The 26,552-nt window shown below is 34.5% G+C and overlaps 1 protein-coding gene across 1 annotated transcript in view; it reads right to left on the bottom strand.

Moving 5' to 3' along the window:
* Nucleotides 1–659: 659 nt before the first annotated feature.
* The window catches only part of LOC143351613 (zwei Ig domain protein zig-8), a 154,070-nt gene continuing 128,177 nt past the window's right edge, over nt 660–26,552 (bottom strand). The window contains exons 5-7 of the mRNA XM_076783348.1: nt 9,909–10,095; nt 8,128–8,249; nt 660–6,738 (exon numbers count right to left, since the gene is read on the bottom strand). Coding sequence (XP_076639463.1) covers nt 6,605–6,738; nt 8,128–8,249; nt 9,909–10,095 — 443 coding nt within the window. The 3' untranslated portion in view covers nt 660–6,604. The remainder of the gene's footprint in view (nt 6,739–8,127; nt 8,250–9,908; nt 10,096–26,552) is intronic.

The following is a 26,552-nucleotide window of genomic DNA, read 5'->3' on the forward strand; positions in this document are numbered from 1 at the left end:
ATTTGTTTAATCAACATGGTTTGCAAGATACGTATAAAATGTCTTTGTATACATATAATTTCGTTTTTGAGAGAAAAAGAGAGTGAGAAATAAATTGAAAAATTGACACGAATCGTATAATAACCAAGAAACGATTATTTACCTTTTACCAGAGTATTTAATAACCTTAGATTTTTATTCCACATGCAACAGAGAGTTGAAACTCAATTTGCTTCCCTTCCAGACAGAAAGTTCGTTGCGATTTCGAATTAAATATCGATCAAGACATTTCTTTCCTTTTAACCGAGGATACTCTGGGAAACGATTAATTTTTCACAAGGTCTACATCACGAATGATGTTCGCTGTGTATCACGAACACCCGTCGAATATCGGATTAGACTTCGACGTTGATTGTATTGTAAATGCTACTGGTTCAATTGTATTTGCATAAGAAATTAATCCTTGAGTGGCGGTACGTCCATTTCGACGCGAATCTGAATTTTACTATTTCACAGTCCGGTAGAAAGTTACTGATTGAATATTTTAATGTCGTTAATCGACGCACGAGTAATTATCAAAGACGTGGAACGGGACAGGGTGGCTTCAGCAGAGAACTTTAGATAAAGTTATTTAATTATAGTTTATTATACGAGAACGTATGCGTGTCGTTGAACTGGTCGATTTAAATTGGGCAATATACACACATTTAAGGGCGGGCGATGTACACATTTGTAAAATTTCATCAGTTTGCAACACGTCGACCGATCGAGCACATTATTTCCTCGACTATACAATTATTAATGTGTTTTTATGTACAGGCCATCGAGAGGAGGAAAATTGTACGTTTATAATCATTCAGCACCTTTAAACTACTAATATTCGCGCTTGATCGTTGGAAACAATTCAATCTCGACCCGACAAATGCATGCCACAGGTATCAATTCATTTTTCTATAACATTTTTGTAATATCGTATCGCTTAAATTGCAAATTTAGGTTCATTTTCATCGGAATACTGATCGTGTTCACTGCTCGTCTCGTTCCTTTAGAAACATACAGAAGCAAAATCTTTCATTCGTTTCAACGTCGAGCGTTCGTTACATCAGAATGAAATTCAATTTTGCAGTACAATGCAAAACAGAAAGAAAATGTACAACGTATTATTTCAATAAAAACTTTTCGTTACGTTGTTTCCTGAGTTACGTAAATACCTTTCTTGAAACACGTTTCAACAATTTTGAAATGAACTTCTTTAGACAATTTTCACAGTGAATATTATTTTAAATAAATGGCTCGCCCTATTTAAGGAGCTTTCAATGAACGCGATAATTTTTAAATTGTACAATAAACCGTTTAATATTAGAAAAGGTGAAAAATACAGCGAAGATTTTCTAATTTTACTTTTGTAACGAGTCACATAGTAATTGACTTGTAAGGTAACAAAATCTGATTGTCTTATCGGTAAAATAATTATATTTAAACGCGAACACGAGAATGGACACATGGAGTCCGTTGATGCTTAAGAATTTACTTTCTATTTTAGTTTTATCATTCGTAATCTTTTCGAAAAAGAATGGTAACGTGCACTCTATTGGTCGAATGAATTGTTTCAAACGAACGTTCACGGATCAATATTCACAATTCTGTCCTTACGTATTTTAGCAGTGTACAATATACAATGGTTTCCTGTATGCAATAATTCATTCGGCAGTTATCGTCCATTGTAATACTGATGCGTTAATCGAAACATTTTCTGACAGACACCCATGAGCACACGGTAACGCAAGCAACGACGTATAGCAAGCAAAAAGAGAGGTCAATTCTGGAAGGAATTGCGAATCGTCAGCCTTCGTAATCTGTGCGACTTAAATAAACACACTGTGCACTCGTGAGAACTTGGCTAGACTATCCAATCAATTACAGATACAATTTCCTCTATAGCAGTGTTTTTCAACGTGAAGTATACAATTCTGAATATTTTTTAGGCAATCAGAAAATTCTATCGTATTCACTTTTCATTCGAAGGATTTGTATTATATTCTCTCAGAACTTGGTTGGCTATAATGTTGGAGACAAAATTTGTAGGACTTTCAAATGGAGCATGATCCAAAAAATATTGGGGGAACACTGGTCTTAGGAAAAATATTTTACTATAACTGATCAGTGTCTCTAGCAATCTTCCTATGCGTGCACAGTACCGTTGAGAATTTGGCTGGCGTGTCTGACTGTGGTTAGTATAATCTACTTTCTATAGACCCATCTCTCTGGATTTGTAGAAAGGAAATTATATTATTACTGATTTAACCCGCTAGTCAATTTCGTATGTCTGCACAGTATTTGACTCTGTCTCTATTCTACTTTTTGGCGGCGTTACCCTTGAAACGGAACTGATCTTTCTTTCTCCCTGCAATACAAACGGGTTCATTAATTCTTGCCGTTCGAGGGGAATACGAACGCCAACAGCATTCTCCATCGTAACAAGCTTCTGATTATCGCATGTTCGAAACGTTGGATGGTGTTATTTAAGCTCCATAAAATTGTATCGATCCGATAAACAGGCGATGGTTTATTAAATACATACCGTCCCGTTTGAATAAAGTATGCAAAGTAACCTTTATATGAATTTAATTAATTTTCAAAATAATTCAAAAAAGTTCTTAAGATTCGTCGAATGTAAATTGGATGCAAAAATAAATGAAATTTTACTGGAATAATAGATAACTATTAAAACCAACGTATAGAAATATATTCTCAGTTTGTTCGATCGAACAGTTAAATTTTGAATTGTTCATTATGGAAGAATTTATTTTATAATTTGATAATTGGATAAACAGTTGTTTACGTTCTGTTCGTTATTCGAGATTGTTTCAGGCGTATCGAAAAATATTCTTGCAACGCAATGATACGTATTCAGTAACTGATAGTTTGGTTCTAAGATTAATATGTTTGCGAAGAAAATGGACAAATAATGGCCATCTGGCAGCGAAAGGAACTACTCTCGAAGCTGATTTGGAAAACAGTCTGCGCCCTCGGCAGAAAAGCGGTCCAAGCTTGTAGAGAAATTGTTTCACTTTGGGAAAATCAATTATACAATCAAATATTCTAGTTTCTACTTTCTATACAGTCTCATAGCATTTAAATCATAATCTACGCTAATTTGAGCGTGAGTCAAAATAAGATTTTCCTATTAAAAGAGAAGATTTTGCTGTGAGAAGGTCGGTATCGCCATTTCCTATAGAAAATGACACAGAACGCCTAATTTTCTAGAGAAATGGTTCGCGTTTCCCACTGGTAGATGGCAAAACGAGTACTTCAATTCCTTTAAAGCGGATTTAATACTTATTTTCATATAAATAAACTCGTAGTATTACTTAAGGGATTATTAGTAGAATTATTTAAATTATAAATGTAACAGGTTAAAATACATTCCTACCAAATATGACTATAAACTTAATTTATGGAAAACATTGAATAAGGAAGACTAATTTTTCTTATAATTATGATAATATATAATAATTATAATAATTGAGGTATTAGAATTGAGGGTGGGAAGCATTTTGCAACCTTTTAGTTTGGAAGGGCAATTGTACACATACTGTTAGCGCCATCTTGTAGTGAGAACTATACCTCCCTTCTTGCAGCGAAAATCTCATTATAAGGGTAGTCTGGTGTAGAAATTCTGGGAAAATCGATTTCTTTCGTATTTTTGTTTTTTTTATATATATTTTAGGTATGGGGAATATGTATAGATAAACGAATTAAATAATCAAAATATGAAGAATCGGCAAAGATATAGATAACTTTGAACTAAACTCTTTATATGCTCTAACACTGTACAAAATATTACAGAAATTTTTCTGGAATCAACATTTTTAAAATTGTTAGGCACAATATGTGAAACTGTTCCCTCACTATGCGAAGAAGGTTAATCTCTACATATTAAAAACTTCTATATTTATGGCATAATTCAAGTATAATATTTCTGTCAAAAATCGAACTTTTTTAGTCACAATTTGATGGAATAAAAATCTGTTTGGCTGTTTAGTTAAAATAAATGCAACTGCTTGAATCATGCGCATCATCATAAACATTTTTCATGTCCTTTGACACAACGTTTTATAACTCGAGAATGAACAAATATTATCGCTTGAAAAAATGTATATAAATATGTGAACTACGTATCAATATGTCTACAATATTTGAAATCATATTAATTTGCTTTATAAAACAGACTAAATAATTTTTATACCAGTACTAATGTATATGCCAAAGGATATGTACTAAATGTATATTATGCTTAAAACGATGCAAACCTACATTAATATTTCGATGGTGCCAGATAGCAGAAAGTAGAGGAATATAACAAACTTTGACGTTTTGTGGATGAAACTGTTTTCATATTACAAAATAAGTTTTAAAAAAGCCATTTTGTTGGTCATTCTTTTGAAAATAGATTGTCAATCCGTGTATTAAACTATTATTTACTAAATATGTATCACTGCAATGTGAGAATGAATTTTGATATTCATATAATTTATACATCACAGGTTAAGCAACGTAATTTTTGCATTATATGTACAGAAAGTTGTGTTTTAATTTTTATTCGTAAGACATCCTTCTCTTGTATGTTAAACAATTTTTTAATTCTCATCAGATAGAAGATAAAACGCACTTGAAAACGAATTTTGTTCCAAGTCAATACCGTAGTTAGTTCCGGAGAAAACAATTATTTACGAAAAAATGCGGGCATAATAATTACGCAAACATTTTGTATTTAAATTTAAATTAATTTTCAATTAAATAAAGAATTTATGATCCAGTGTTATCGTATATTAGTCGTACGATCAGTAGGAATTGCTGAAACTTCTTTGGGTATGTAGCGTCAAAGTAAATTTCAAAATAAACATAGAAGATAGAAAAAATTATAGTAAATGATATGATCATTAGATAGAGGATGAAATGCCCTTTAAAATGAGCGTTCGAACGAGTCGATAGCTTCATTAGTTCCGGAGATATGACGATTTTAGTTTCAAGTCGATGCGGTGGCTAGTTACGGAGATAGAGTTTGTTTACGTTTTTGTTGCGCTCGCGCGAGTTCATTCATCCCCCGCGCGCGTAGATAGTAAGTAGTGCGTAGTAAATTCTTGGAAATACTACGCCCGAGACAAGGTCGCTCGGCCCCGAGTCACGTACGAAAAAGAGAGGTCCGGCGCTACGCGTCAGACGAAGACAGAGATAGTCAAATTAGAAAAATTACCTTTTACATAAATTACGATATCTCGAAAACGGAAAGTCCGATCGACAAAAACCAAAAACCATTTCAAAGGGGAGGCCTTGCCGCTTCTAACAATGCCCTAATAATTAATAAAACACTAATAGTTTCGGAACTGCACGCGTCTAAACTTTCAGTATTTTTAATGCGCGTTAATAGCCTTTTCTAAGGCCGAGAGTGGAATTTTAAAAATTACCTTTTACATAAATTACGATATCTCGAAAACAGAAAGTCCGATCGACAAAAACCAAAAACCATTTTAAAGAGGAGGCTTTGCCGCTTCTAACAATGCCCTAATAATTAATAAAACACTAATAGTTTCGGAACTGCACGCGTCTAAATTTTCAGTATTTTTAATGCGCGTTAATAGCCTTTTCTAAGGCGGAGAGCGGAATTTTAAAAATTAGCTTTTACATAAATTACGATATCTCGAAAACGGAAAGTCCGATCGACAAAAACCAAAAGCCATTTTAAAGGGGAGGCTTTGCCGCTGCCAACAATGGCTCAATAATGGATAAAATGCTAGTAGTTTCGAAACTGCACGCGTCTAAAGTTTAACTATTTTTAAGACGCGTTGTTAGTCTGTTCTAAGACAATGGAAGCTGAAGATTCTCTCCTTACGTCTTTCCTATACATATATTTCCTATTTACATCGGAAGCTAACCAAAATTTGGTACCAAATTTTGTCCAGTATTTTACAAAAAAATATAAATCATTCAACCGGTCATACCGTACGTGGTAGGCAAGACAGAGTACATATTTTTTTCCAGAAAACAAACAATAAGAATAGAAATGAATATTGTAAAATTCATTTTACGTATATTATAAGAACAATCGTAAAGTTGAATGGCATTAAAATAATATTCTATGTTAGAAATACTAAACGAAATTTAAAAAACGGTCATTTGATCGGTCGCGGTAGGTTTAACGTTAATCATAAACGATGTGAAAGTATCAATGAAATCAAATATTTCAATCACTGGAAATACAGCACCGGGATATTAATAATCGTTGATTTTTAAAATAAATAAAATTCATGTAATATCTCTGTAAGTGTATTAATTAGTACACGAAATATCAGTTTTGTACGTCGCGTACTATTTAAAGGAAAAATCCCTGAATGTCTATTTTTCCATCGAAGGAATGAAAAATTTTTTTAATGAATAAATCTACTCATTGGATTGATAATCTATTATAAAGTTTTAATAACCTCGTTTGCGTTTCATCAGCGCGACAATCAGAAGCTCGCCGCGAAGAAAAGGGGGATGCGTTTGGCTTGCCGTATTCCCCTCAAACTGAACGAATTAATGGACCTCTGTGTAGAATCATGCTTTCAATGTCTTTCGATAAACTTCATGGCGAGCTGATTATCCAAGCCCTTAAGAGAACTATGCTGGCAATTGCAACGTGCAACTCGCTCAGTCGCTCTTGGTGATTCGTTCGCGCTGCATTCCATTGATCGTGATGAACCGCTGCTTGCTTTTCACCTATAATGAAAACGTATAATGTAACAACGCAAAAGATATTAATTTATCAATATAAATAAGCTCGCGTCTTAACCAAAGCACGAAACAATGATTGTCTCGAGAATAATTCAAGGAATAATTCCGCCGTTTGTAATCTTGTAACGCAATTCTACCATAAGTCAACTAAATTTAATTCTAACTTAATGTCTAAATTAAACATAACATGGATGAAGGAAATCTGCCAAGAGGGAAACGAAAATATAATATTACGAGAAGACGGTAAAGATTTAAACAAGTTGTTTGATTAAATAAGATGTAGATAGATACGTACTATAAGTATGGAATATTCCATGACAAAGAGAGTTATAATAGGAGGCAGATATAAAGGAAAAGGAGATTTGAAATTTTTAATTAAACAAATTAATCAGAGAGTTTAAGGCAAAGACCATTTCTGATACTGCTTTTAATATTTGTTATTATCCTCGTGTGTTTCACTTTGACTTATAAATATTAGTTAATCCAAAAAGCTATCTCAAACCTTTTATTTTTAATTCTTCGTTGCTACATCTTGATAAACAGATTCTAGTTTATCGATGGAAATTTACATAAATTATCTGTCATTTTTAACAGGAATTTATAATTCTGAGATATTTTTAGAGATAAGAAAGATGTATATATGTCTAGAACTATGAAAGTTTGTATAATTTATGTATCTTTGATTTTATTTCGTGATGAAAATATATTATGGTAATCTTTGAATATTTATCACGCTATCACATTATATTAAAGTAGTCAAAACATCTGGCTATAGAAATATTTATAGAGAAGCAATTGCAACGTTTAACTTCATCCAAAGATGAACAATCTTTATCAATGTATGAATCTTTATTGAGAATACGTTTCGTCGCTTGATAATTGAGTAACATTGATAAAAATTAACATACCAAATATCAATTCGATAATCGACGCCCTGTTGCACGTATCGAATAATGTATTATCTATCTAAAAGTAGAAATTTTATAAGATATCAATAACTTTCTGAACTTCGTTTCATACGGACAATGTTTTAAATATTAAATATAAAAGAAGAGTATAGATTATAGCTAACGACACGACACGATGTCAAAACTATTTAAAAATTACAAATTTAGAACCGAAGAATCCTTAAAATTGCGACGAAGGTTTTCTGATTTTCAAACTTTCAGGTTTTCTACAGTATGTTTTATATATTCTTTTGTACCAGAATATCCAAGAGTGTGACCATACTTTACGCGTTAAAATTAATTAATCGAGCCATATATTTTGAAACGCCATCATTATGTTACACTCTATCGTTTCAGTTAAAATTTTCTTTATCCTTTTAATTGCACTTTCGTGTTTGCATATGCACGCGACTTAAATCCAATTTACCATTCAGGACGTGAATATGCACCGCGGCTGTACTGAATTGGCTCACTGAGCACAAGTATTCGCCGCTGTCAGTCTTTTTCGCCTGCTCGATGTACAGCTTGGTCACCAGATCTTCGTTCGACCTGAAAAAAGATTCTGATGTTATACGTCCGAATTTATCCGCGAACGTCAACGCGTTCGCTGAAAAATGCGAACCTTCGCCATCGAATTTCGAAATCATCGAATCTCGTGCAAAATTCATGATTCCATCTGTGTTCGAGAAACGAAGAAACCAAGCAGAAAATCAAATAAACCAAGTGGTAATATCAGCGAGCAAAAATGTCACGAAACATACGACGAAATATCTCGTGCAAATATAGGAATTAGAAACAGTGTAAATTCGAACGAGCACAGATTTGATCTAATCTCGTTGGAACAGCTGCAATTGGATTATCGTTAAGCTCAATAGGTCATGACCAGATCTGGATAGATAGAATTTCGTCTTATTTAGGGAAACACTACCGAGTTCTGATCCACCAATTTAGATGCTACCGAACTCTGTAGGAACCGACCAAACTAACAGTAAGACAAGTTGGTCACCAGTAAACGAAGATTTTCCCAAGTTACTACGAGTTTCTCTCGGCTGCAAACATATCCATCGTGGCGTGATATTACATTTCTGTGTCAATTATAATTTGTTTTTGAGCCAGCTTCGTACAGACAAAAAATTTGATATCGTTTGTACTCAACTAATCGTACACGTTTAGTATTAGGCGTTGAGTTAGGTCTAATTTTCTCGCTCAAAATACCTTGAAACAACTACGAATCAAATTAGTTTAACTTCTGGAGAAGACTATGTATATTTTGGTTATCATAGTGGCTCAGGTGTAATCCTAAATGCGAGGAAAATAAAAACTTCTCAATTTGTACAATATCGTGCATTATATATCATATATTTATTTACGTTTCGGTCGATGAAAGCCTCAAAGTACATATAAATGGACTGTTTGTAAAGGAAAATTTGAAGTGTTGTTCAAGTGATGCTTTCAAAAATTTAGCACTTAATTTTAGTGTAAAACTTTAAAAAATGTTATTATCTGGCGTGGATGAAATTTTGAAAACAACATACTCGACTGCTCTGAAATTTATACAGATTTCACCACGAATTTTTTTATATTGTATATATCATAGATTTTCTATTAAAAAATTGTCGAAAAAGATACGAAATTCTGGAATTTTCACTTTCAGGATTCACCATTTCACCAGTTTTTTCTATAAATTATTTACTTTGGCACTGACGATAACCATAAACATACTAATCAAGAATCTTTCCAATTCTTTAATTTTAGACCACCCTGAGAGCTCTAATCATTCACATCCAACGAGTCGTGATTTCTAAACATGCGTTTATTACAAGCTAGATAACAGCAAAAAACAATTGCTTAGAACTCTATAAAAAATGTAAATGTGTGACTAAAATCTGAATGAATCATAAAAAAGAATCGAAACGTTATACGTGGCATTAGTTTTAAAAAAATTCATGAATGAACAAGTCGAGGGCACGTTAACGCGACGGTTATAAATGCAGACAGACGAAGCTACTGAAATGAAGTAGAAGTGCCAAACGTAGAAACGTCTCGTAAAATGACTCGAGGGAGATGAAACGGTTCGTTCGTTGCTTCGAATGTGCGCGATGAAGCACGTACGCGGCCATATTCGTTGACACGAGAACGGAAAATCGGGACGCGTTAGCGTATCCGTCTCTCGAAACTGAGTTCGATCCGTCTTCCAGCTATGCTCACCCATTAACGTGATAAACGTTGACGTGATCCGGCAACGTTTCGCCATTTTTCCTCCAGACGGGATGCGGTATTTTGGAGTCGGGACAAGATGGCCGTACGACGCACGCAAGCTCGATACCGCTTCCGGTTTTATAGTAACGGTCCCGTAGCTCGTGCTTGGCCTCGTCCACGATTCTAATGTCTGGAGCTGGAAAACGAATGCTACGAGATAATTTCTGAATTATCATGGCATCCGCGACCTCGTCCACGACTCTCACTCAACAAATGAAATTTCAGGGAATAAAAATCCATTTATTTCGACAATCAACACTTTCGTTCGCTTCTTTTAGTGTGTAGACTCAACTCGTTAACACTTTGATTGCTATTCATATACAGGGTGTTCGGCCACCGCTGGGAAAAATTTCAATGGGAGATTCTAGAGGTCAAAATAAGACGAAAATTAAGAATACTAATTTGTTGATTGAGGCTTCGTTAAGAAGTTATTAACGTTTAAAGTTCCGCCAGTACTAAATTTTTTTCTCGAAAGTGGGTAGGATTTCGGGAGTATGTCTATTCACCAAAAATTATTGTAATTGATCCCCGCAACCGAATATAATTTTTCCAGAATGATTTGAAATTTTTGAATTTAATTGTTAATAACTTTTTAACGAAGCCTTCATCAACAAATTAGTATTCTTGATTTTCGTCTTATTTTGGCCTCTAGAATCGCCCATTAAAATTTTTCCCAGGGCTGGCCGAACACCCTGTATAGGTGACAGAATTAACAGTGGAACTAAAACAATTAGTTCTCAAGTCGAAATGTTAAAGAAAATAAATTTTAATAGGCTTCATAAATTTTAGCGAAGTTATGAAAGTAAGTACTACGATAAGTTTTATGTAATTTACGATTCTTTGAAATCAAAGTTTTTCTCTCGTAAGCAATTTTAGGATTTTAGGCAGCCAACATGTTAATTGTTTACACGTATTTCTGAAACACTCTGTGCGTACTTTGTGTATTTTCAGATTATTGGCATATGGAAGAAATTTCTTACGAGTGAAATGAATAAATAGAAATTTTATCCTACCTTGAATGGACGAGAACAATAAAGGTATCTTATTAAACTGCATTATACAAGGTATACATCCGCTAATTTTTAGTTTAATTGAATTGATGCTTTGTAACGAAAATTTATTGACTTCGTATATTCGGTATTTACTTTGTAACGGATATTCGTATGTTTGGGAATTATTTGTCTAATTATTCACCGAATGACAAGCACATATTTGCGCGCATGAGTCTACCCGTTGAACCTCACTGTCGAGAATTTAATTGTAAGGAATGTAAGTTCGTGCACGCATGGATGCCTAAGTGACTAATAATTGCAATCCACGAAATACGAAATTGCTATAGGTACGTGTACACTTACTAGCAGCGTATTAATGTTAAACAAGAAGAAGGGAAGATTTATTAAAAGAAGATCATTGATATTGCTTAATCTAAGTGAGCCAAAATAATTGATGTTCCATTGCTCGATTACGAAACGTATTAATAATCTAATATTTTTCGCGAGCGCACAATAATTCATGTATCTTTACTTTGAAACGAAAAAGAATGCGTAACGATCGTTTTGGACGAAACGATGCAAGAAATTAGGTAATGAATAAATTAACCGAATCAGAACTACTTTTTATCAAGCTATCTAAATACAATGTTCAGCTATATTTTTCATTAAATGGTTCTTTGTGTCTTTTACGCGCGTATATAAGTATTTGTGCATTTTGATCCGCTTCTTTGCTCGTTTAAATTGCTTTAGTAATTTCGATGGCTTTACAAACTATATGTGATTCCTTTGAGACTTCGCAATCAAAAAATTCTCTGATGTAAGGGAATAAATTTTGCATACCTTGCTGGCTGTTAGCTTAGATGATTGTAAGACAAAGGTACGAACGAAGTTATGAATAAAACATTTCGTTAATGCCGTTGCATTTACAATAAAAAATGTACGAATATTAAAGATCGTACAGTGCATGCAAAGACATAGACGGTGTTAGTGGGAACATAGATATATCGAAATAAGATGCAAATTTTATAACTTCCTAGACATAAACAGTTTCTGTATAAACGAATAATACGTGAAAGTAGGAAATTCGTTTGTATAGTAGTATTATGTGATATATTAATATTTCGATGTACACGTATGATAGAATTGTGAGTATTTCATTCATGCGTGATACTGTGATTCCTGGATGCAAGATTAAATTGTCGCGGAAAGAGTACTTGTGGCACTGAAAATTTGTCACGTATTAATTTCTAAATAATAAATAAAAATTATATAATAAAAAACATGCAGAAAATGTATTTTCTCCATCGTTTTGATGCGTAACATTGATACCTTCTAAAGGAAAATATCCAGCTTGTGACTCCTAGAACCATCTTTTAGGTTCCTGTTTGGCGGAATCTCGCTAGGTGGATTACAACATTTTGTTCTCATCTTCCAAAAAAATGAAACTATTATTTTTAGTAATTTTATACAAAATTTTATTATTTCATTTGGAATACTACTATGAAATGTTCTAATAAAATGATACATTCTTTGCACTATGCACGTATTTAGTAAATTTCAATATCATTTTTTGTCGCTTTCTCAAATTCTCAAGTAACACTTTAATTTTGGTAACCAAATATTTTACTCTGATCAACAAATTCACCATTAAGAAATATTCAGTCTTCGATTATATTGTCAAAAAATCCTTTAAAATGTACTTTAATAACGCGGGTATTAAACCAGATACTATAAAGTGAGATCCAGAAATGTTATGATCGGTGAACCCAACGCTATTTAATTATCAAAATAAAAGTTTTTATTGAAATATTCTCGAAAGTTTACTGCCACACCTCGTATAACCAAGATGACAGCATCGTTGGTCCTATAAACCCACAACGACGGTGCGCTTTGCTCGCGATAAATTTTAAACGCGTCGTCAACTCGAAGGGATTTACTTTTGCAGAATTTACTAAACCAATGGAACATAAATATGATACTCTTGAATTATTTTATCTAATATACGATAAGTTAAACGTTACGTATACTATTACGTTGTTTGCATTTATTTTGTAGTCACATACTACAGACATTTTTCAACAAGAAAATGTAGTTATGTTCAAAGAAAAATCTTTCGAACGATCGTGTTCAGATAAAGTGACTGCCTAACTACTTTGCTCGTTACAAGCAGGAACACAATCAATTCACGCGCGTGCTGTAAATTGATTGTTGACATTTTTCATGCGGACAATCAACAAACATGAAAGAAAAGATATGTGTGGCATACATGTAAGAGATCTTCCAACAAATGATTAGATCCAATGTAAGGGCTGCCAACACTGGCCTCGTTAAGTCCGCTTTTGCACGGAGTGGTTGAATTATTTTTCTGCGATATTTGTCAAGTTTAACATCTAAAATCATTAGCAGAGATCTGCGATCTAGTTGTCAAGCGCTGCGTAGTAGTTTGTAAGCAACAATTTCACCGATCATTACTTTCAACGGCAAGATATTTCATTGACACTCTACAAATAACGGCAAAATGCATTTTTAAAACGTCGTTGCTTTTAATTTACCAGTTTTCTTCATTTACAATTCTGAAGCAACTAACTCATAATTTATTTCATCTAACGTACTGATTTATACATAATAAACTCACAATTTGTTTTCATGTGTACTAACACTAAACCTACCTCGATTGGTCGAATGATCGTTTTTTAAATTTCGTTTAGAATTTCTAACATACAATGTTATTTTAACGCCACTTAACTTTACGAATTTTCCTTCATTTTCGCCTCGATTATAGATTACAAAACGTCCGCCTTGTTCGACGGTAGATCGAATACTGCCAACTCGATTTAGTCTTCACAACATCGCAGACCATCGCGTCCCTTTCTCAGGTATTCACATTCTTTCCTCATCTTAATCCTGTGTCTAGACTACGTTTATTCTTACGTTGGTTTATTTGGGGAAACGACATTGAGTGTGGAACACCAAGCTCGATAACGGCATCGATATCGACAAATATATTTTCAATGAACTTTTCAATATCCACTTCTATTCTTATTGTTCGTTTTCTCGGAAAAAGACCGGATAAAATTTGGTATAAAATTCTAGTATCTTTCTATCCGCCTTAGAACAGTCTAACAATGCGTACTAAAAATAGTCAAACTTTATATGCGTGCAGTTCCGAGACTGCTAGTGTTTTATCCATTGTTGAGCCACCGTTAGGAGGGGTGAAGCTTCCTCTTTAAAATGATTTTTGGTTTTTGTCGATCGGACTTTCCGTTTTCGAGATATCGTAATTTATGTAAACGTGTCATTTTTTTTATTTCGACTATCTCGACCTTTTTCTCCGAAATTAACTACAGTATCGACTTGAAACGAAATTCGTTCTCTAGGGCATTTTATCCCTTATCAGACGAAGATTAAAAAATGGTAGGGATGATTATACATGATGTATCGGTAGGATTAGTGTCAAAATCTAATCATAATATTCAATTACCTTCATAGATAAACTTCAAGAATGACTTCTACTTAAAAATGGGCAGAAATCAGTCCATGTGGTATTGAAATATTGAAACAAGAAAGAAAATGATTGAAGTAGACATTACCCAATTGTAAGAATAACACTCTACCTTTCATTTCATAAAATCCATAGTCTGCTTAAAAGTATTCCTCACCATATAGTTAAAAAGAAAAGAAATAAAATAATTTATTGGTCTTCAAAAAAACATTTTATAACGCTCTATTTAAACCAGGTGTCGTAATCGATTAGAAATGAAAATTAACGGTTACGATTATCTCTGTACTACATCGGATGTTCGACGATACTTCCATCTCAATTATACGGCCAATAGCCTCTCAGATCGCGTCAACGTATTCAGTAAAATTTTTCTCGCCTCGCGCGAATCCACTTCCGCGACGATACCGGCTTGATTATTCTCCGCCGGAAACGCGCTCCGCCATTACGGAGGCAAACAGCTCCCATTCGATAATTGGGTGAGCGAGCAAACACGGGAAAGTTTCGGATGGGACATGCAACAAGGTGTCGCATTTTCCTCGCCACCAGCAGGGGGGGGAGGGGGACAAGGCGAAAAATAAAGCAACGACGGGTACGTGCTCTCGTTCCGGGACAAAGTCCTGCGCCCTGTGGGCGCCCGTGAGATTCCCGCGACGTAATTGAATCTTTCCGGGCACGGACTTTAAACTCGTTTCAGCCCCCAGCCGCGGGTAACGCCGCGTTTCGAGCGTGCCCCGAACTGCAAATCGGTTCACGCAATTCGGTGTAGATTCGAGGCCGCGTCGCGACGCATCGATTCCACGCGTGGATATTTAACGCCCTGCTCTCTGCCCTCTACCGCGAACGCTTTCACAGTGATTTATTCCTTTGAATTTTTCCCACGCGACAATGCCAACGACAGACTACGCGAATTATGATAATCGGAGTACCCCTGGATTACGATCGAGGATCCTTTAGCGTTGTGTTCCCCGTCCTCTGCCGGCTCGCGTGAATTTATCCGACGAGATTCAGGATTAGCTTGGCGGTTTGTTTCCTGTTAATTTGGATTCGCGATCTTTGTGGTACGAATTACGGTTTTGGTTTCGTTTTTACTTCGAGTTATTTTAATCTCTCTTTAGATTATCTTGCATTGCATCGTGCGTGCAAGAAATTATCGAAAAGTAACGATGTTTCAGACAGATAATTTGCTGCCTTTTAGGAACGACTGGACAGCATTGCAAATCTCTACCCGTGAGTTTACAACAACGTTGCGTGACACTGGAAGATAGGGAAATTGGAATTGCGATTATTTTCTTGGGTCTTGGGTCTGTGATTTTATGAAGTAGCAACGAACTTCAACAGAATAGTAAGGGTGAGAGGGAAAATAGTGACAATGAGCGCTCTGTTCCGGTGAAATAATATTATTATAGATCCTAGCTAATTAAGAAAGTATGAAAAAACAATTCTCAAGAGTTTTTTTAAATTTAACATTTCTTTATATCGAGTGTTCGGCCACCCCTGGGAAAAATTGTTACCAAGAATACCAATTTGTTGATGGAGGCTTCGTTAAAAAGTTATTAAAAAATTAAATTAAAAAATTTCAATCATTCTGAAAAAATTATTTTTATTTGCGGGGGTCGATTACAATCATTTTTGGTCAAAAGACATACCCTCGAATTCCTACGCACTTTCGAGGAAAAAATTCCTTACCGAAAATATAATGTCTGACCATAGTGTTGATATGTTTCACTGAAATTTCATGCGTATCTTTAAAACATCATAACTTCTGAACGGATTGGACGATTTTAATGTTTCAAAATCCAAACTACGCGTATTTTGGTGCAGAATATGTAGACATTCCAAAAGTATGCGAAAAGTTGATAATGAATTGATATTATAGGTTATCGAAGAAGATTGTTCAGTTGTATTTGCCAGAACAATTTCTATTCACTCTTCCAACTTTGAAGGAACATTGAATAAATAATAGAAACTAGAGATTGTAATTGAGGACGTTGGATCATTAAAAATTATAAATTTAGAATTGTTGACACAGTAGTATTTTTATTATGCGTGTATATGTTATATGAGAAGAAAAAGAATATTTTACATCTCGATGGTACTTTAAAATCCGGTACTTGCATTATTCTTGCGTATTTGTATTATATGACTAAAAAATTAGAAAATGTGAGATATGAAGGAAAAAAATCTTAGTCGCGCTTGGAAATTGGTCAGCAAGGTCACCGTTATTAGGAGCTCACGAGGACGAGCCTGGAGGGAATGGCTGGTCACAGAGTTATTGGTCAGACTTTTTATTACGCAGTTCACAGACGGAGTCGAGAAGTATTTCTCTTAACTCATGGTACCCTTCAGGTCCATTCTCGTGTGCTCTGTACCTTACCTAGCACACTCTGCCTTAGACAGTAGGAAATGCAGCGATCGGTTCATGAATATACAGGGTGATTCTAGAAATTGGGACAAGCTGTAGCTCTTTTCTAAGCAAACATGCCAACTATTCATAGCGGAGAAAGTCGAATTCTCCGCGGCGAATTATATTTCGAGGCTTTCACTTCAAATCAATTCTTCTTACCATCCTGTGTATAACAGTGTTAAGGCAGGATCATCGGGAACGCAATGCTTCAGAAAAGATATTTCATATTTCAAGTCAGGATATTTCTTTATCTCGTAAGGTGTTCAAACGTTCCGTTATGGAATTGAACGTTCCTTTGTATTCTTAAATTGTATACAATATATCTCGTTCGCAGTTGCTTTCCCAGAAAATTGTATAGAATAAAAAGAATTTTAGAAGGTTTGAATAAACTTACATGGGAATCTGTGTACAATTTCTCGGTGGGATCCGTAGAAACTGAAATATCGGATCGAACATTCGATATTTTATGGAAGAATTCGTGCCAATTCGTGCTATTCGCAATAAATCGAGAAATGTACATCAGGCAACGGCAAACCGATTTATACGTTCGAATGATGGTTTCCGTTTTAAATAACATCGATTAATTCGATCGGTTGTGTTACTAAATGTCATGCGATCGTTGGAACGTTAATGTCGCCATCATCGAAAACAAAGGGTCACACCAAAATTTGCCGTGCATACAGCTGAACTGTGTTAACGAACTTGCAAATATTGTTTACTATAACTTAGAAACGTCTATTGAACAACGGTGCAACGTTGATTGGAAACCATTGAATACAGAATCACTTTATCCACTGTGCATTTTACAGTTACGGATACGACAGACGATGTGAATGCGTCGCCGTAAAAATTGTCCGGCATTGTTTCATAGAAATTAGTACAAAACGGCCATCCGATCGTGCTATTTTCAGTTAAAGTGTAAATCGGGCTTTACATAGCCCGGATACACGGATGTGAAGGGAAAGAACAAACGCGCGAAATTATTCTCTCTCGGTGAGCGCGTGCTTGTTTGCGAGGAGAAGAGATATCATTCGTTGCGTCGTTCTTTGCACATTATTATGCAGGATGTTCGGAATCAAATTTCAGAAAATTAATAAACTTGTTATACGTAGTAAAAATAATAAATCTTCATCGTAACAATAATCTTCTAAACATTAAGAATTAAAATTGCGTAGAATAAAAACATTGTGAACGAAGTATTCGTTTGGATTTTAGATAAACAAAGGGTTATGTTTCATAATTTTTTCCAAAAGTTAATAATTCTGGGAAAATGTGTATATTCCTTTGGAAAGCTCTTACTGAACTTCGTATCTAATAAATTAATTTTTACCCTGCAGTTTAACGTTCAGACGTTTTTTGCATTGTTTATCAAGAAAAATTGTTTGATACTTGTAGCTAATAATCTTTTCAAGAAAGTTTTTACTGTCATTTTTTAGTATAAGAAATTTGACCAGAAATTTCTGCTCTCTGATTTCTGTCAAAGCAACGAATGTTAATGTGCAATAAAAGTCCATTTTCAGATTTTGTAGCGTAAACGAGGCGACGTCCCTGGAGGGTAATACTATGGATAGAATTCACTGTTTCAAAAGTAATAACCATACCATTATTTGTAGTAAGCTTCCTCAAGCGTAAAACCCGCTGATACATAGTACAGTAATATGCTAAAAAATCTGGATATTTATCATCTTCTCGGCACAAGAAAATGAAACCATTAGCTCAACCGAGCATCGAATGAGCTCCCTTTATCGTAACGGTTACCAATTTAAAAATAAGAATACGGTTTCCTTTACTCCATTTTTTAAATCTGAAATTATTTTAAAAAGTCCTATAATATAAAAAGAAGGAGAGGATGATTCTCTTTGGTGATAGAAGATAGACCAATATGAATTTTGATTTGCTTATTAGTCGTAAAGTCTTGGTTGCAATGCAAATTTATTAAAAATATTTTTGTCTTGCAAATTGTAACACCTTATGAAAACTTGAAAAATGTTTAAAAAATATTTCTGTATTCTCTATTCTTTCCTTCTTCTATTTTGTTTTAATTGTAAAGTCTTGTTTGTAATACAAATTTATGGAAAATATTGCTATTTTGAAAGTTGTAACACTCTGTCAAGACTTGAAAAATGTTTAAAAAATATTTCTGTATTTTTTATTCTTTTCTCTTCCTATACGACATTTGATCTTGTACTCACCACACTGTGAAAGTAAAAGAAACAGCTTAAACTTGCCAACATTTTAAAAACAAATAATTTTGTGACTCACATTATTAGACAATTGAGTTGGTTTGAATATCCAATTCATTTACATAGTCAAATTATTATCCAATTGTTTTATATTCGTACAAAAATTACTAAGTAATAGGAATACATTTATTACTGATTAAATATTGTGGTTGAAAATATTTAATTTTAGCTAGAAATGTTTACGCCAATAGAAAACAGTATTTGAACATGAATGAGTTGAAAAATGGTATCCTACAAACGTAGTCTAAAATCGAATTGGAAACTTTACGTTAATTAATAGAATGAATGTTTAAAGGGATATTTCAGGCGATAGGAAATAAAGGAAGATTTACTAAATATTAAATTCTGTTTGTTTTTCCATATCAGTGTTATTCTTTTGTCATTCTAAAATATTTGTTCATTATGTATTGAAAGTATATTTATTTCAAAATAAAAAATATTGATTAAAATGCACTTTTATATAAAAAAACTGCAGTAAATCTGATATTAATAAACTGAATTATTACGTTTGTTATTTTTTCGGGTCACTGTGCGAACAAGCTCTGTTAGATTATAATGGTATTTGCAGTATTGTATTAGCATTATTCTTTTCTTACTTTCTCAAGTGTTTGTCCATTATTTATTAAAAATATGTACCCATATTCATTTCGTACAGAAATGTTAGTTATTTATAAAACAAACTTTGTTATTAGTATGAATAGGAGTTTATATAAATTATATTACATTGTCCTCCATTTAAAAAATGAATAATTATAATAAATAAATTAAAAAATATCGAATAAAATGCACTTTTATATAAAAAAATTACAGTAAATCTCGACATTAATAAAAGGAATTATTCCATTTTTCATTATTTAGAGCTACTGTGAGAGCACACTCTATTAGATTATAATGGTATTTGCAGTATTGTATTAGCATTATTCTTTTGTTACTTTCTCAAGTGTTTGTCCATTATTTATTAAAAATATGTACCCATATTTATTTCGTACAGAAATGTTAGTTACTTATAAAACAAACTTTGTTATTAGTATGAATAGGAGTTTATATAAATTATATTATATTGTCCTCCATCTAAAAAATGAATAATTATAATAAATAAATTAAAAAATATCGAATAAAATGCACTTTTATATCAAAAAATTACAGTAAATCTCGACATTAATAAAAGGAATTATTCCATTTTTCATTATTTAGAGCTACTGTGAGAGCACACTCTATTAGATTATAATGGTATTTGTAGTACTCTTAATACGCCCACAATCGGGATCGTTTACCAAGGACGATAACAAAACAGCAAAGCAACATCGACAACAAAGGTGTCGGGGGTCTAATTACCTCTTCTTGTCAAGGAAGAGAACGCTGGAAGTGCTCAAGCTCTCGCGCGGGGATCGTGTGTGCTCTAGCGGAGCGAAATATCCGACAATCCTGAGAATCGAGCGTTTGCGGTCGCACAGAGCGCCGTTACCCGGGAGGAATGTCTCGCTCTCCGTGAGAGCAGGGTTCGCTGGGCGTTGACAACGATAAAGGCGTGCTGGGAAATCATCTTATTGTGCCTTCGTAATGCCGCTATCGATCGACGAAGCTTTACCGTGGGAGCTCGCTGCGCTGCGTCCTAATTGAACATGAGCTTCGCCCGATGCCGCGTGGCGAAGAGTGATTGATATCGTATGCGAAGTAACACCCTCTCGATTCTGCGCTTACCGCGTCTTTCCGCGTCGAACGACACGGCCCCGTGCCCGTACGTCGACAAGAATCGATCCCGTAGATCGATCGTGGATCCCCCACCGTGACCGATATACCCGGAATAGGAACGAACGGTTTTCGTGCCTCGTCCTTTTTCGCTTCTCCTCGCCGCCTCGCCAGGCGTACCACCAACAAAAGGGGTGCTACCCCCTGCTAATTATTCTGTTAATAATATTTACTACGTTCCTCCGCTCTTCTCCTTTTCTGGCTTATTTATACAGGCCGATTCCAGGAACTAGGACAAACCGTGGTTGTGTCCGCTTTCCCGAGCGGAGACGCGAAAGATTGATCGAGGAAGAGGTCGAAACCCTCGGAACTATCTCTTGACGATACAATTTTTTCTTTATCGGCACGAGAGTGCAGGTGCGATATGCTCTTGCATTTGTTTTTTAAATTGAACCACGCGCTCTTTTTACGCGAGACGATTTTTCTTATCATCCTGCATACGAAAGCGATCGAACCTGGATATGACCTAGCCTTTCGACTACCCCGGAACACGTACGACTTTATTTCGCGCAGGGGTCAAACTTATTAAGTGGACCGAAAGAAACGATAAAGGAGTATTTTTTCTAAATGATAATTGATTAAAATTGCACTTAAAATGATCGTAATCACTCTTAACCATGTGTTACGTTCTACATTTTTAAAATTATAAATATTACAATATAAGGGAAACAATCCATACAATTTGACTGTTTTATAATGTTTGTTAAACGAATTTCTTCTGTTCGAATGCTCTGTTAAACAAAAAGATTATACATATAGATAACTGTAGTTGTTATTGAATTATCATAAATTTTTTTACCATTTCGCGTTAAAAAATTATTTCTAACCGAGGATTAAACTTGTACCCCTTCTTTCAATATTTATTTATTACGTTGACCTCTTTCTGTCAGTGCCCATGTACCGTTTATTATTTATTACAACGACTATTAGTCCGACCGTCTTCCGCGTACCTATAATTAACCCTTTCGCTGCGAAGGGAGTGTATCTAGTACATGCGTCTTTATTAAATGGCGCTTATTTGCGAGGAGCGTAAAAATACGTTCATAAAATACAGCTCTGCTGCTTGTTAGAAAAATGCGCTCCGCGCGCACGATACCGTTAGAAAAATATGCTTTGTTCGCTCGATATTATAGTTCTCTCTTTGACGGTTCTGGTATATGTACTTAACTGTTGCTTAAAGTTCTCTGAACGGGAAACGTCGATACTTTCTTTATACCATGGACAATCTCCTGCAAGATTATGTCTTTATTCTATACTGAATGCAACGTCATAGTGCTTGTCTTTATACAAAATATCCAAGTTTATCTTAAACAGTCCTCTGACAACCTATACGTATATCTCCTAATGGATAAATAGTGATCGTCTGAACGTCTAACATACTCTATTTTTAAATGTAACTATTTTATCTGTTAATAGTAAATATGTAGTTTATCTATTTTACATTGCATTATTGGGGAAATCGTGACCGTAGATTTATTACCTAACAGATAAAACAGACTCGATATATTATGTGATTTTCTAGATAATATAATGGAAATTATTGTAGTCGAAGATAAACTTGTCTAGTGGGAAGCTTCGAAGGTCCCGCAGCTTATCAACGGATTATAAACCGACAACCGATCCAGCTTGCGTTAGGGTATAGTTCTCAAATATCCGTTGCGACCATGATCACACTAGAGACGAATATATACTTATTGGAAAAAACACTGTTCATCCAATAAACATGATTTTTGTTATTCAAATTTATGTAAACACAAACATATCGTATGTTGTGAGCTATATCACCGTGGCAATGAAAATACAGGGTGTTTGACCACGTCTGGGAAAAATTTGAGAATCTAGAGGCAAAAATAAGACGAATTCAAGAATACCAATTTATTGAGTGAGGCTTCGTTAAAAAGTTATTAACGTTTAAAGTTCCATATCGACTGGAAAATTTTTCGGCGAAAAAAGAAAATTTCAAATCGTTCTGGAAAAAATAGCTATGGCTGCGAAAGTCAATTACAATCATTTTTGGTCAACAGACGTACCACCGAAATTCTATGCACTTCCAAGAAAATAATTCAGGAGGTGCTTAAATTATTCGGCGAAAATAAAAAATTTCAACTCGTTCTAAAAAAATTATTTTTAGTTACGGGGGTCCATTATAATCATTTTTGGTGAATAGACATACCCCCGAAATCCTACTCAGTTTCGAGAAAAAAATTCCTTACCGAAAAATATAATTTCTGGCCAGAAATGTCTGCCCGAATTTTCATACGAATCTTTAAAACGTCATAACTTCTGAACGGATTGGACGATTTTAATGTTTAAAAAAGCAAACTACGCGTATTTTGGTGGAGAATATGTACAAATCGCAAAAATATTCGAAAAGTGGGTCCTTGACCCCCCAAAATGAGAAAAACCTCATAAAAATGGTCCAATTTTCAAACAGCCATAACTTCTACAATTGTGAATATATTCCAATGGAACTTTTTTTTGAGGTAGAGCTCATGGGTACCTACAAAAAAGTATTACACAACTTTTCTGTAGGGCGCCAAATAAAATTACTAAAAATCAAAAACGAATTTTTAAGAAAAATCAACAGGGGGTAGGTGCCTAAATTCTTCGGCGAAAATGAAAAATTTCAAATCGTTCTAAAAAAATTATTTTCAGTTACTGGGGACCATTATAATCATTTTTGGTGAATAGACATACCCCCGAAATCCTACGCAGTTTCGAGAAAAAAATTCATTACCGAAAATATAATGTCTGACCAAACGTTGATATGTTTCCCTGAAATTTCATACGTATGTTTAAAACATCATAACTTCTGAACGCATTAGACGATTTTAATGTTTCGAAATGCAAACAACGTGTATTTTAATCAAGAATATGTAGAAATTCTAAAAATATTCAAAAAGTTATTCCTTAACTCCGTAAAGTGAGAAAATCCCCATAAAAGTAATCGAATTTTGATTTTCGTCTTATTTTGGCCTCTAGAATCTCTTATTAAAATTTTTCCCAGGGGTGGTCGAAAACTCTGTATATTATCTACATGAAACGTGTCGTAGGCCTTGAATGTAACAGAAACAATTTTCTGTTTTTAAAATATATACCCCTTTGAAACGAACAATATTTTTTTTCAATCTTTCGCCCGCATTTTCATCAGAAATATTCCAGACGTTAATGTTAAAGTAACCCTGTTGACGAAGTCGCATTTCCGGAAATACTAAAGTGTCGAGAAACGGTTGGAATAATTATCTCAGGTGTATCACGGACTTAGGAGTATTTCTGCAAGCGTGATTCCCTTGGTACAGAGCGTAAGCTCTCTTATTGTTAGTTACGTGCGAGCCACAACGAAAGGATTACAGCATAGGCACAGGTAGATTCGAGGTTAATATATGTTGCTGCTGCACCGAATCTCCAAACTTCCAAATCCCATTTCCCCGTTGCTTACAAATTCATTGCTACGTCATTGGAGAATCTTCGAACAGCCCTCCGTACATAATTGTTTATTCAACGTTCCTTCAAAGTTCACTGTTGGAAGAGTGAATAGAGATTGTTATGGCAAATACAAGCGTTCAAAGTATCCGAACAGTCTTCTCCGCTAACTTATACCATCAAAACGTGAATTCGTTACAAATTCTTGTCTTTGATTTTTATCCTTTATTCGTAAACCCGATCATATTTTTCTCCTCTTTGTAAAACGAGGTTAATTAAGTATGAAACAGCAGCGGTTTGTCACGTTTGATGCTACGTCTAAAAGGCCACCATATACACCTGATTTTCTTTTTACCTCTTTAACCTGATCCATTGAGGTTCCAACCTTCTTTCTCGCAAATATTCTCTTACTATTTCCTTTATATATAGCGCTCTTTTGATCTATTATGCAAGTAATATTCTATCTATAATCTTCTTGTACTTTCCCTATCCCTTTATCTTATTACGTCTTACATTTTTTCTTTAATCAATAATCTTGAGATTAAGTGCAAAAGTAGCTTTCGCCAGTACTTTGAATTCGCGCATCGATACCGTATCTCTTTGATAGAATACGTATTCTACTTTGTACTAAATGGAATGAAGAGAATATACAGTAACTACGATTTAAAGTAGGGAAAAAGTTATTAAGTACTTTATGTATATGTGATAAAAAGTTTCAAAGGGAATCACTTTACTGTTGATTATTTCCATGTAGAACGATGAAAATAGAATACGTCTATGTAGTAATATTTTAATTCAAATAATTTAAGTCATTCTATACGTCAGATTTCACTTGCGACCATTGCAACTCTTAAATTGTAAAATATATTAAAAAATGTTTCACATGAAAGTTATACTGTTTGTGGAGGCCTGTAAATTTATAGGAAAAAATGTATGACAAAAACTCCTTTACTTGTCGAATGGCATTAAACTTGTCTTCTCTAATATTACAATGCTTTATAAGCTCTATTAATACCGTTTTATAAATGACATTCTACAGTTCTTTTTGCATAAATCAACATTTCTTATCATTTTGCAAATATTGTAAAAGCTGGAAAATATATTTCATTAACACAGAAAAAATTGATCTCTCACATATTAAGTAAGGTATCTCGAATAACATTTAATTACTGATGATTGAAAAAATATGAAAGAAACAGAAACTTTAAATATAAAATATTGCACATACAACTGTTCCTCAAGAATATGTAGAGAAAAGAAATCGAATTTTTGAAAGGTTTACAGTAGAATACTTCCTTTATAGAAATGTATATGTTCTAAAAATTGTCAGTGTCGATAATTGGCAATGAATCAGTGAATGTATAAAAATAAAAAATTTAATTTTAAATACGGTAAACGAGATTTGAGCAGTAAGAAATCTTGATATTCATACTACACATTGCATAATAGATACATAATTTTAGTTAGACGTACGTCTAAAATTATCGAGTAATGCCACCTAATATTTTGCATATAGCGACCAGAACGATCTATCATCCTGCGAAGGTAGATTAAAATCGAAGGCGGATAATTCCGGTTCTTTTCAACGTAAGTGCTGCGGTAAAACATTTACTTCTACCAAAGTCGGTACACGTTTCATCTACGACTATCGACGTTATCGATCCATCAAAATTCTGCGACCGACATGGAAGAACGGAGTCGTTTAGGTTCCCTTGTTATTTTCGCCAGTCTTCTTTTCTTCCTGTTTCACAAACGAACCGCGTTCCAGATAAAAGTGTTTCCTGGCGTTTCGCGAGTCGCGCCATTTTCGAGCTGCTGTTCACGAAAGGATAAAAATCGCGAACGCGACAAGGGTGGCCCCGATACCGCGCACCTTTACATATCGCGTTTACGTTCCCCGAACGACGATATATTTGACTCTTATCGCGTCTCCTATCCGATTGAAACAAATCGATGTAAACTCTAACCTTCTGGCTAGCAACGAAACTTCGAGTTCCACTTCTCTAACGCAGGTTTGACTCTAGCGGTGGCTAGAGAGCCAGTTATCGTTTCTTGCTTACGTGTTTTACTAGAGCGTAGAATAACTCTCGTGTCTTTTATAGGGAGTTGGATGAAAGGCTTGCTGAGTAGCTACTAGTGGAAGACGAGATGATGGCACAATACCCACAAACTAAACGACGCGAGAGGCAAGGAGAATCGTCCACACGATCTACATAGTTAATCTCTTCCAATTGTTAGGTTCTTGGCTATTATTGGGATAAGTCGATCACGAACTAAGCC

The sequence above is a fragment of the Colletes latitarsis genome, chromosome 1 (genome assembly GCF_051014445.1).
Source record: "Colletes latitarsis isolate SP2378_abdomen chromosome 1, iyColLati1, whole genome shotgun sequence".
Taxonomy (NCBI): Eukaryota; Metazoa; Arthropoda; class Insecta; order Hymenoptera; family Colletidae; genus Colletes; species Colletes latitarsis.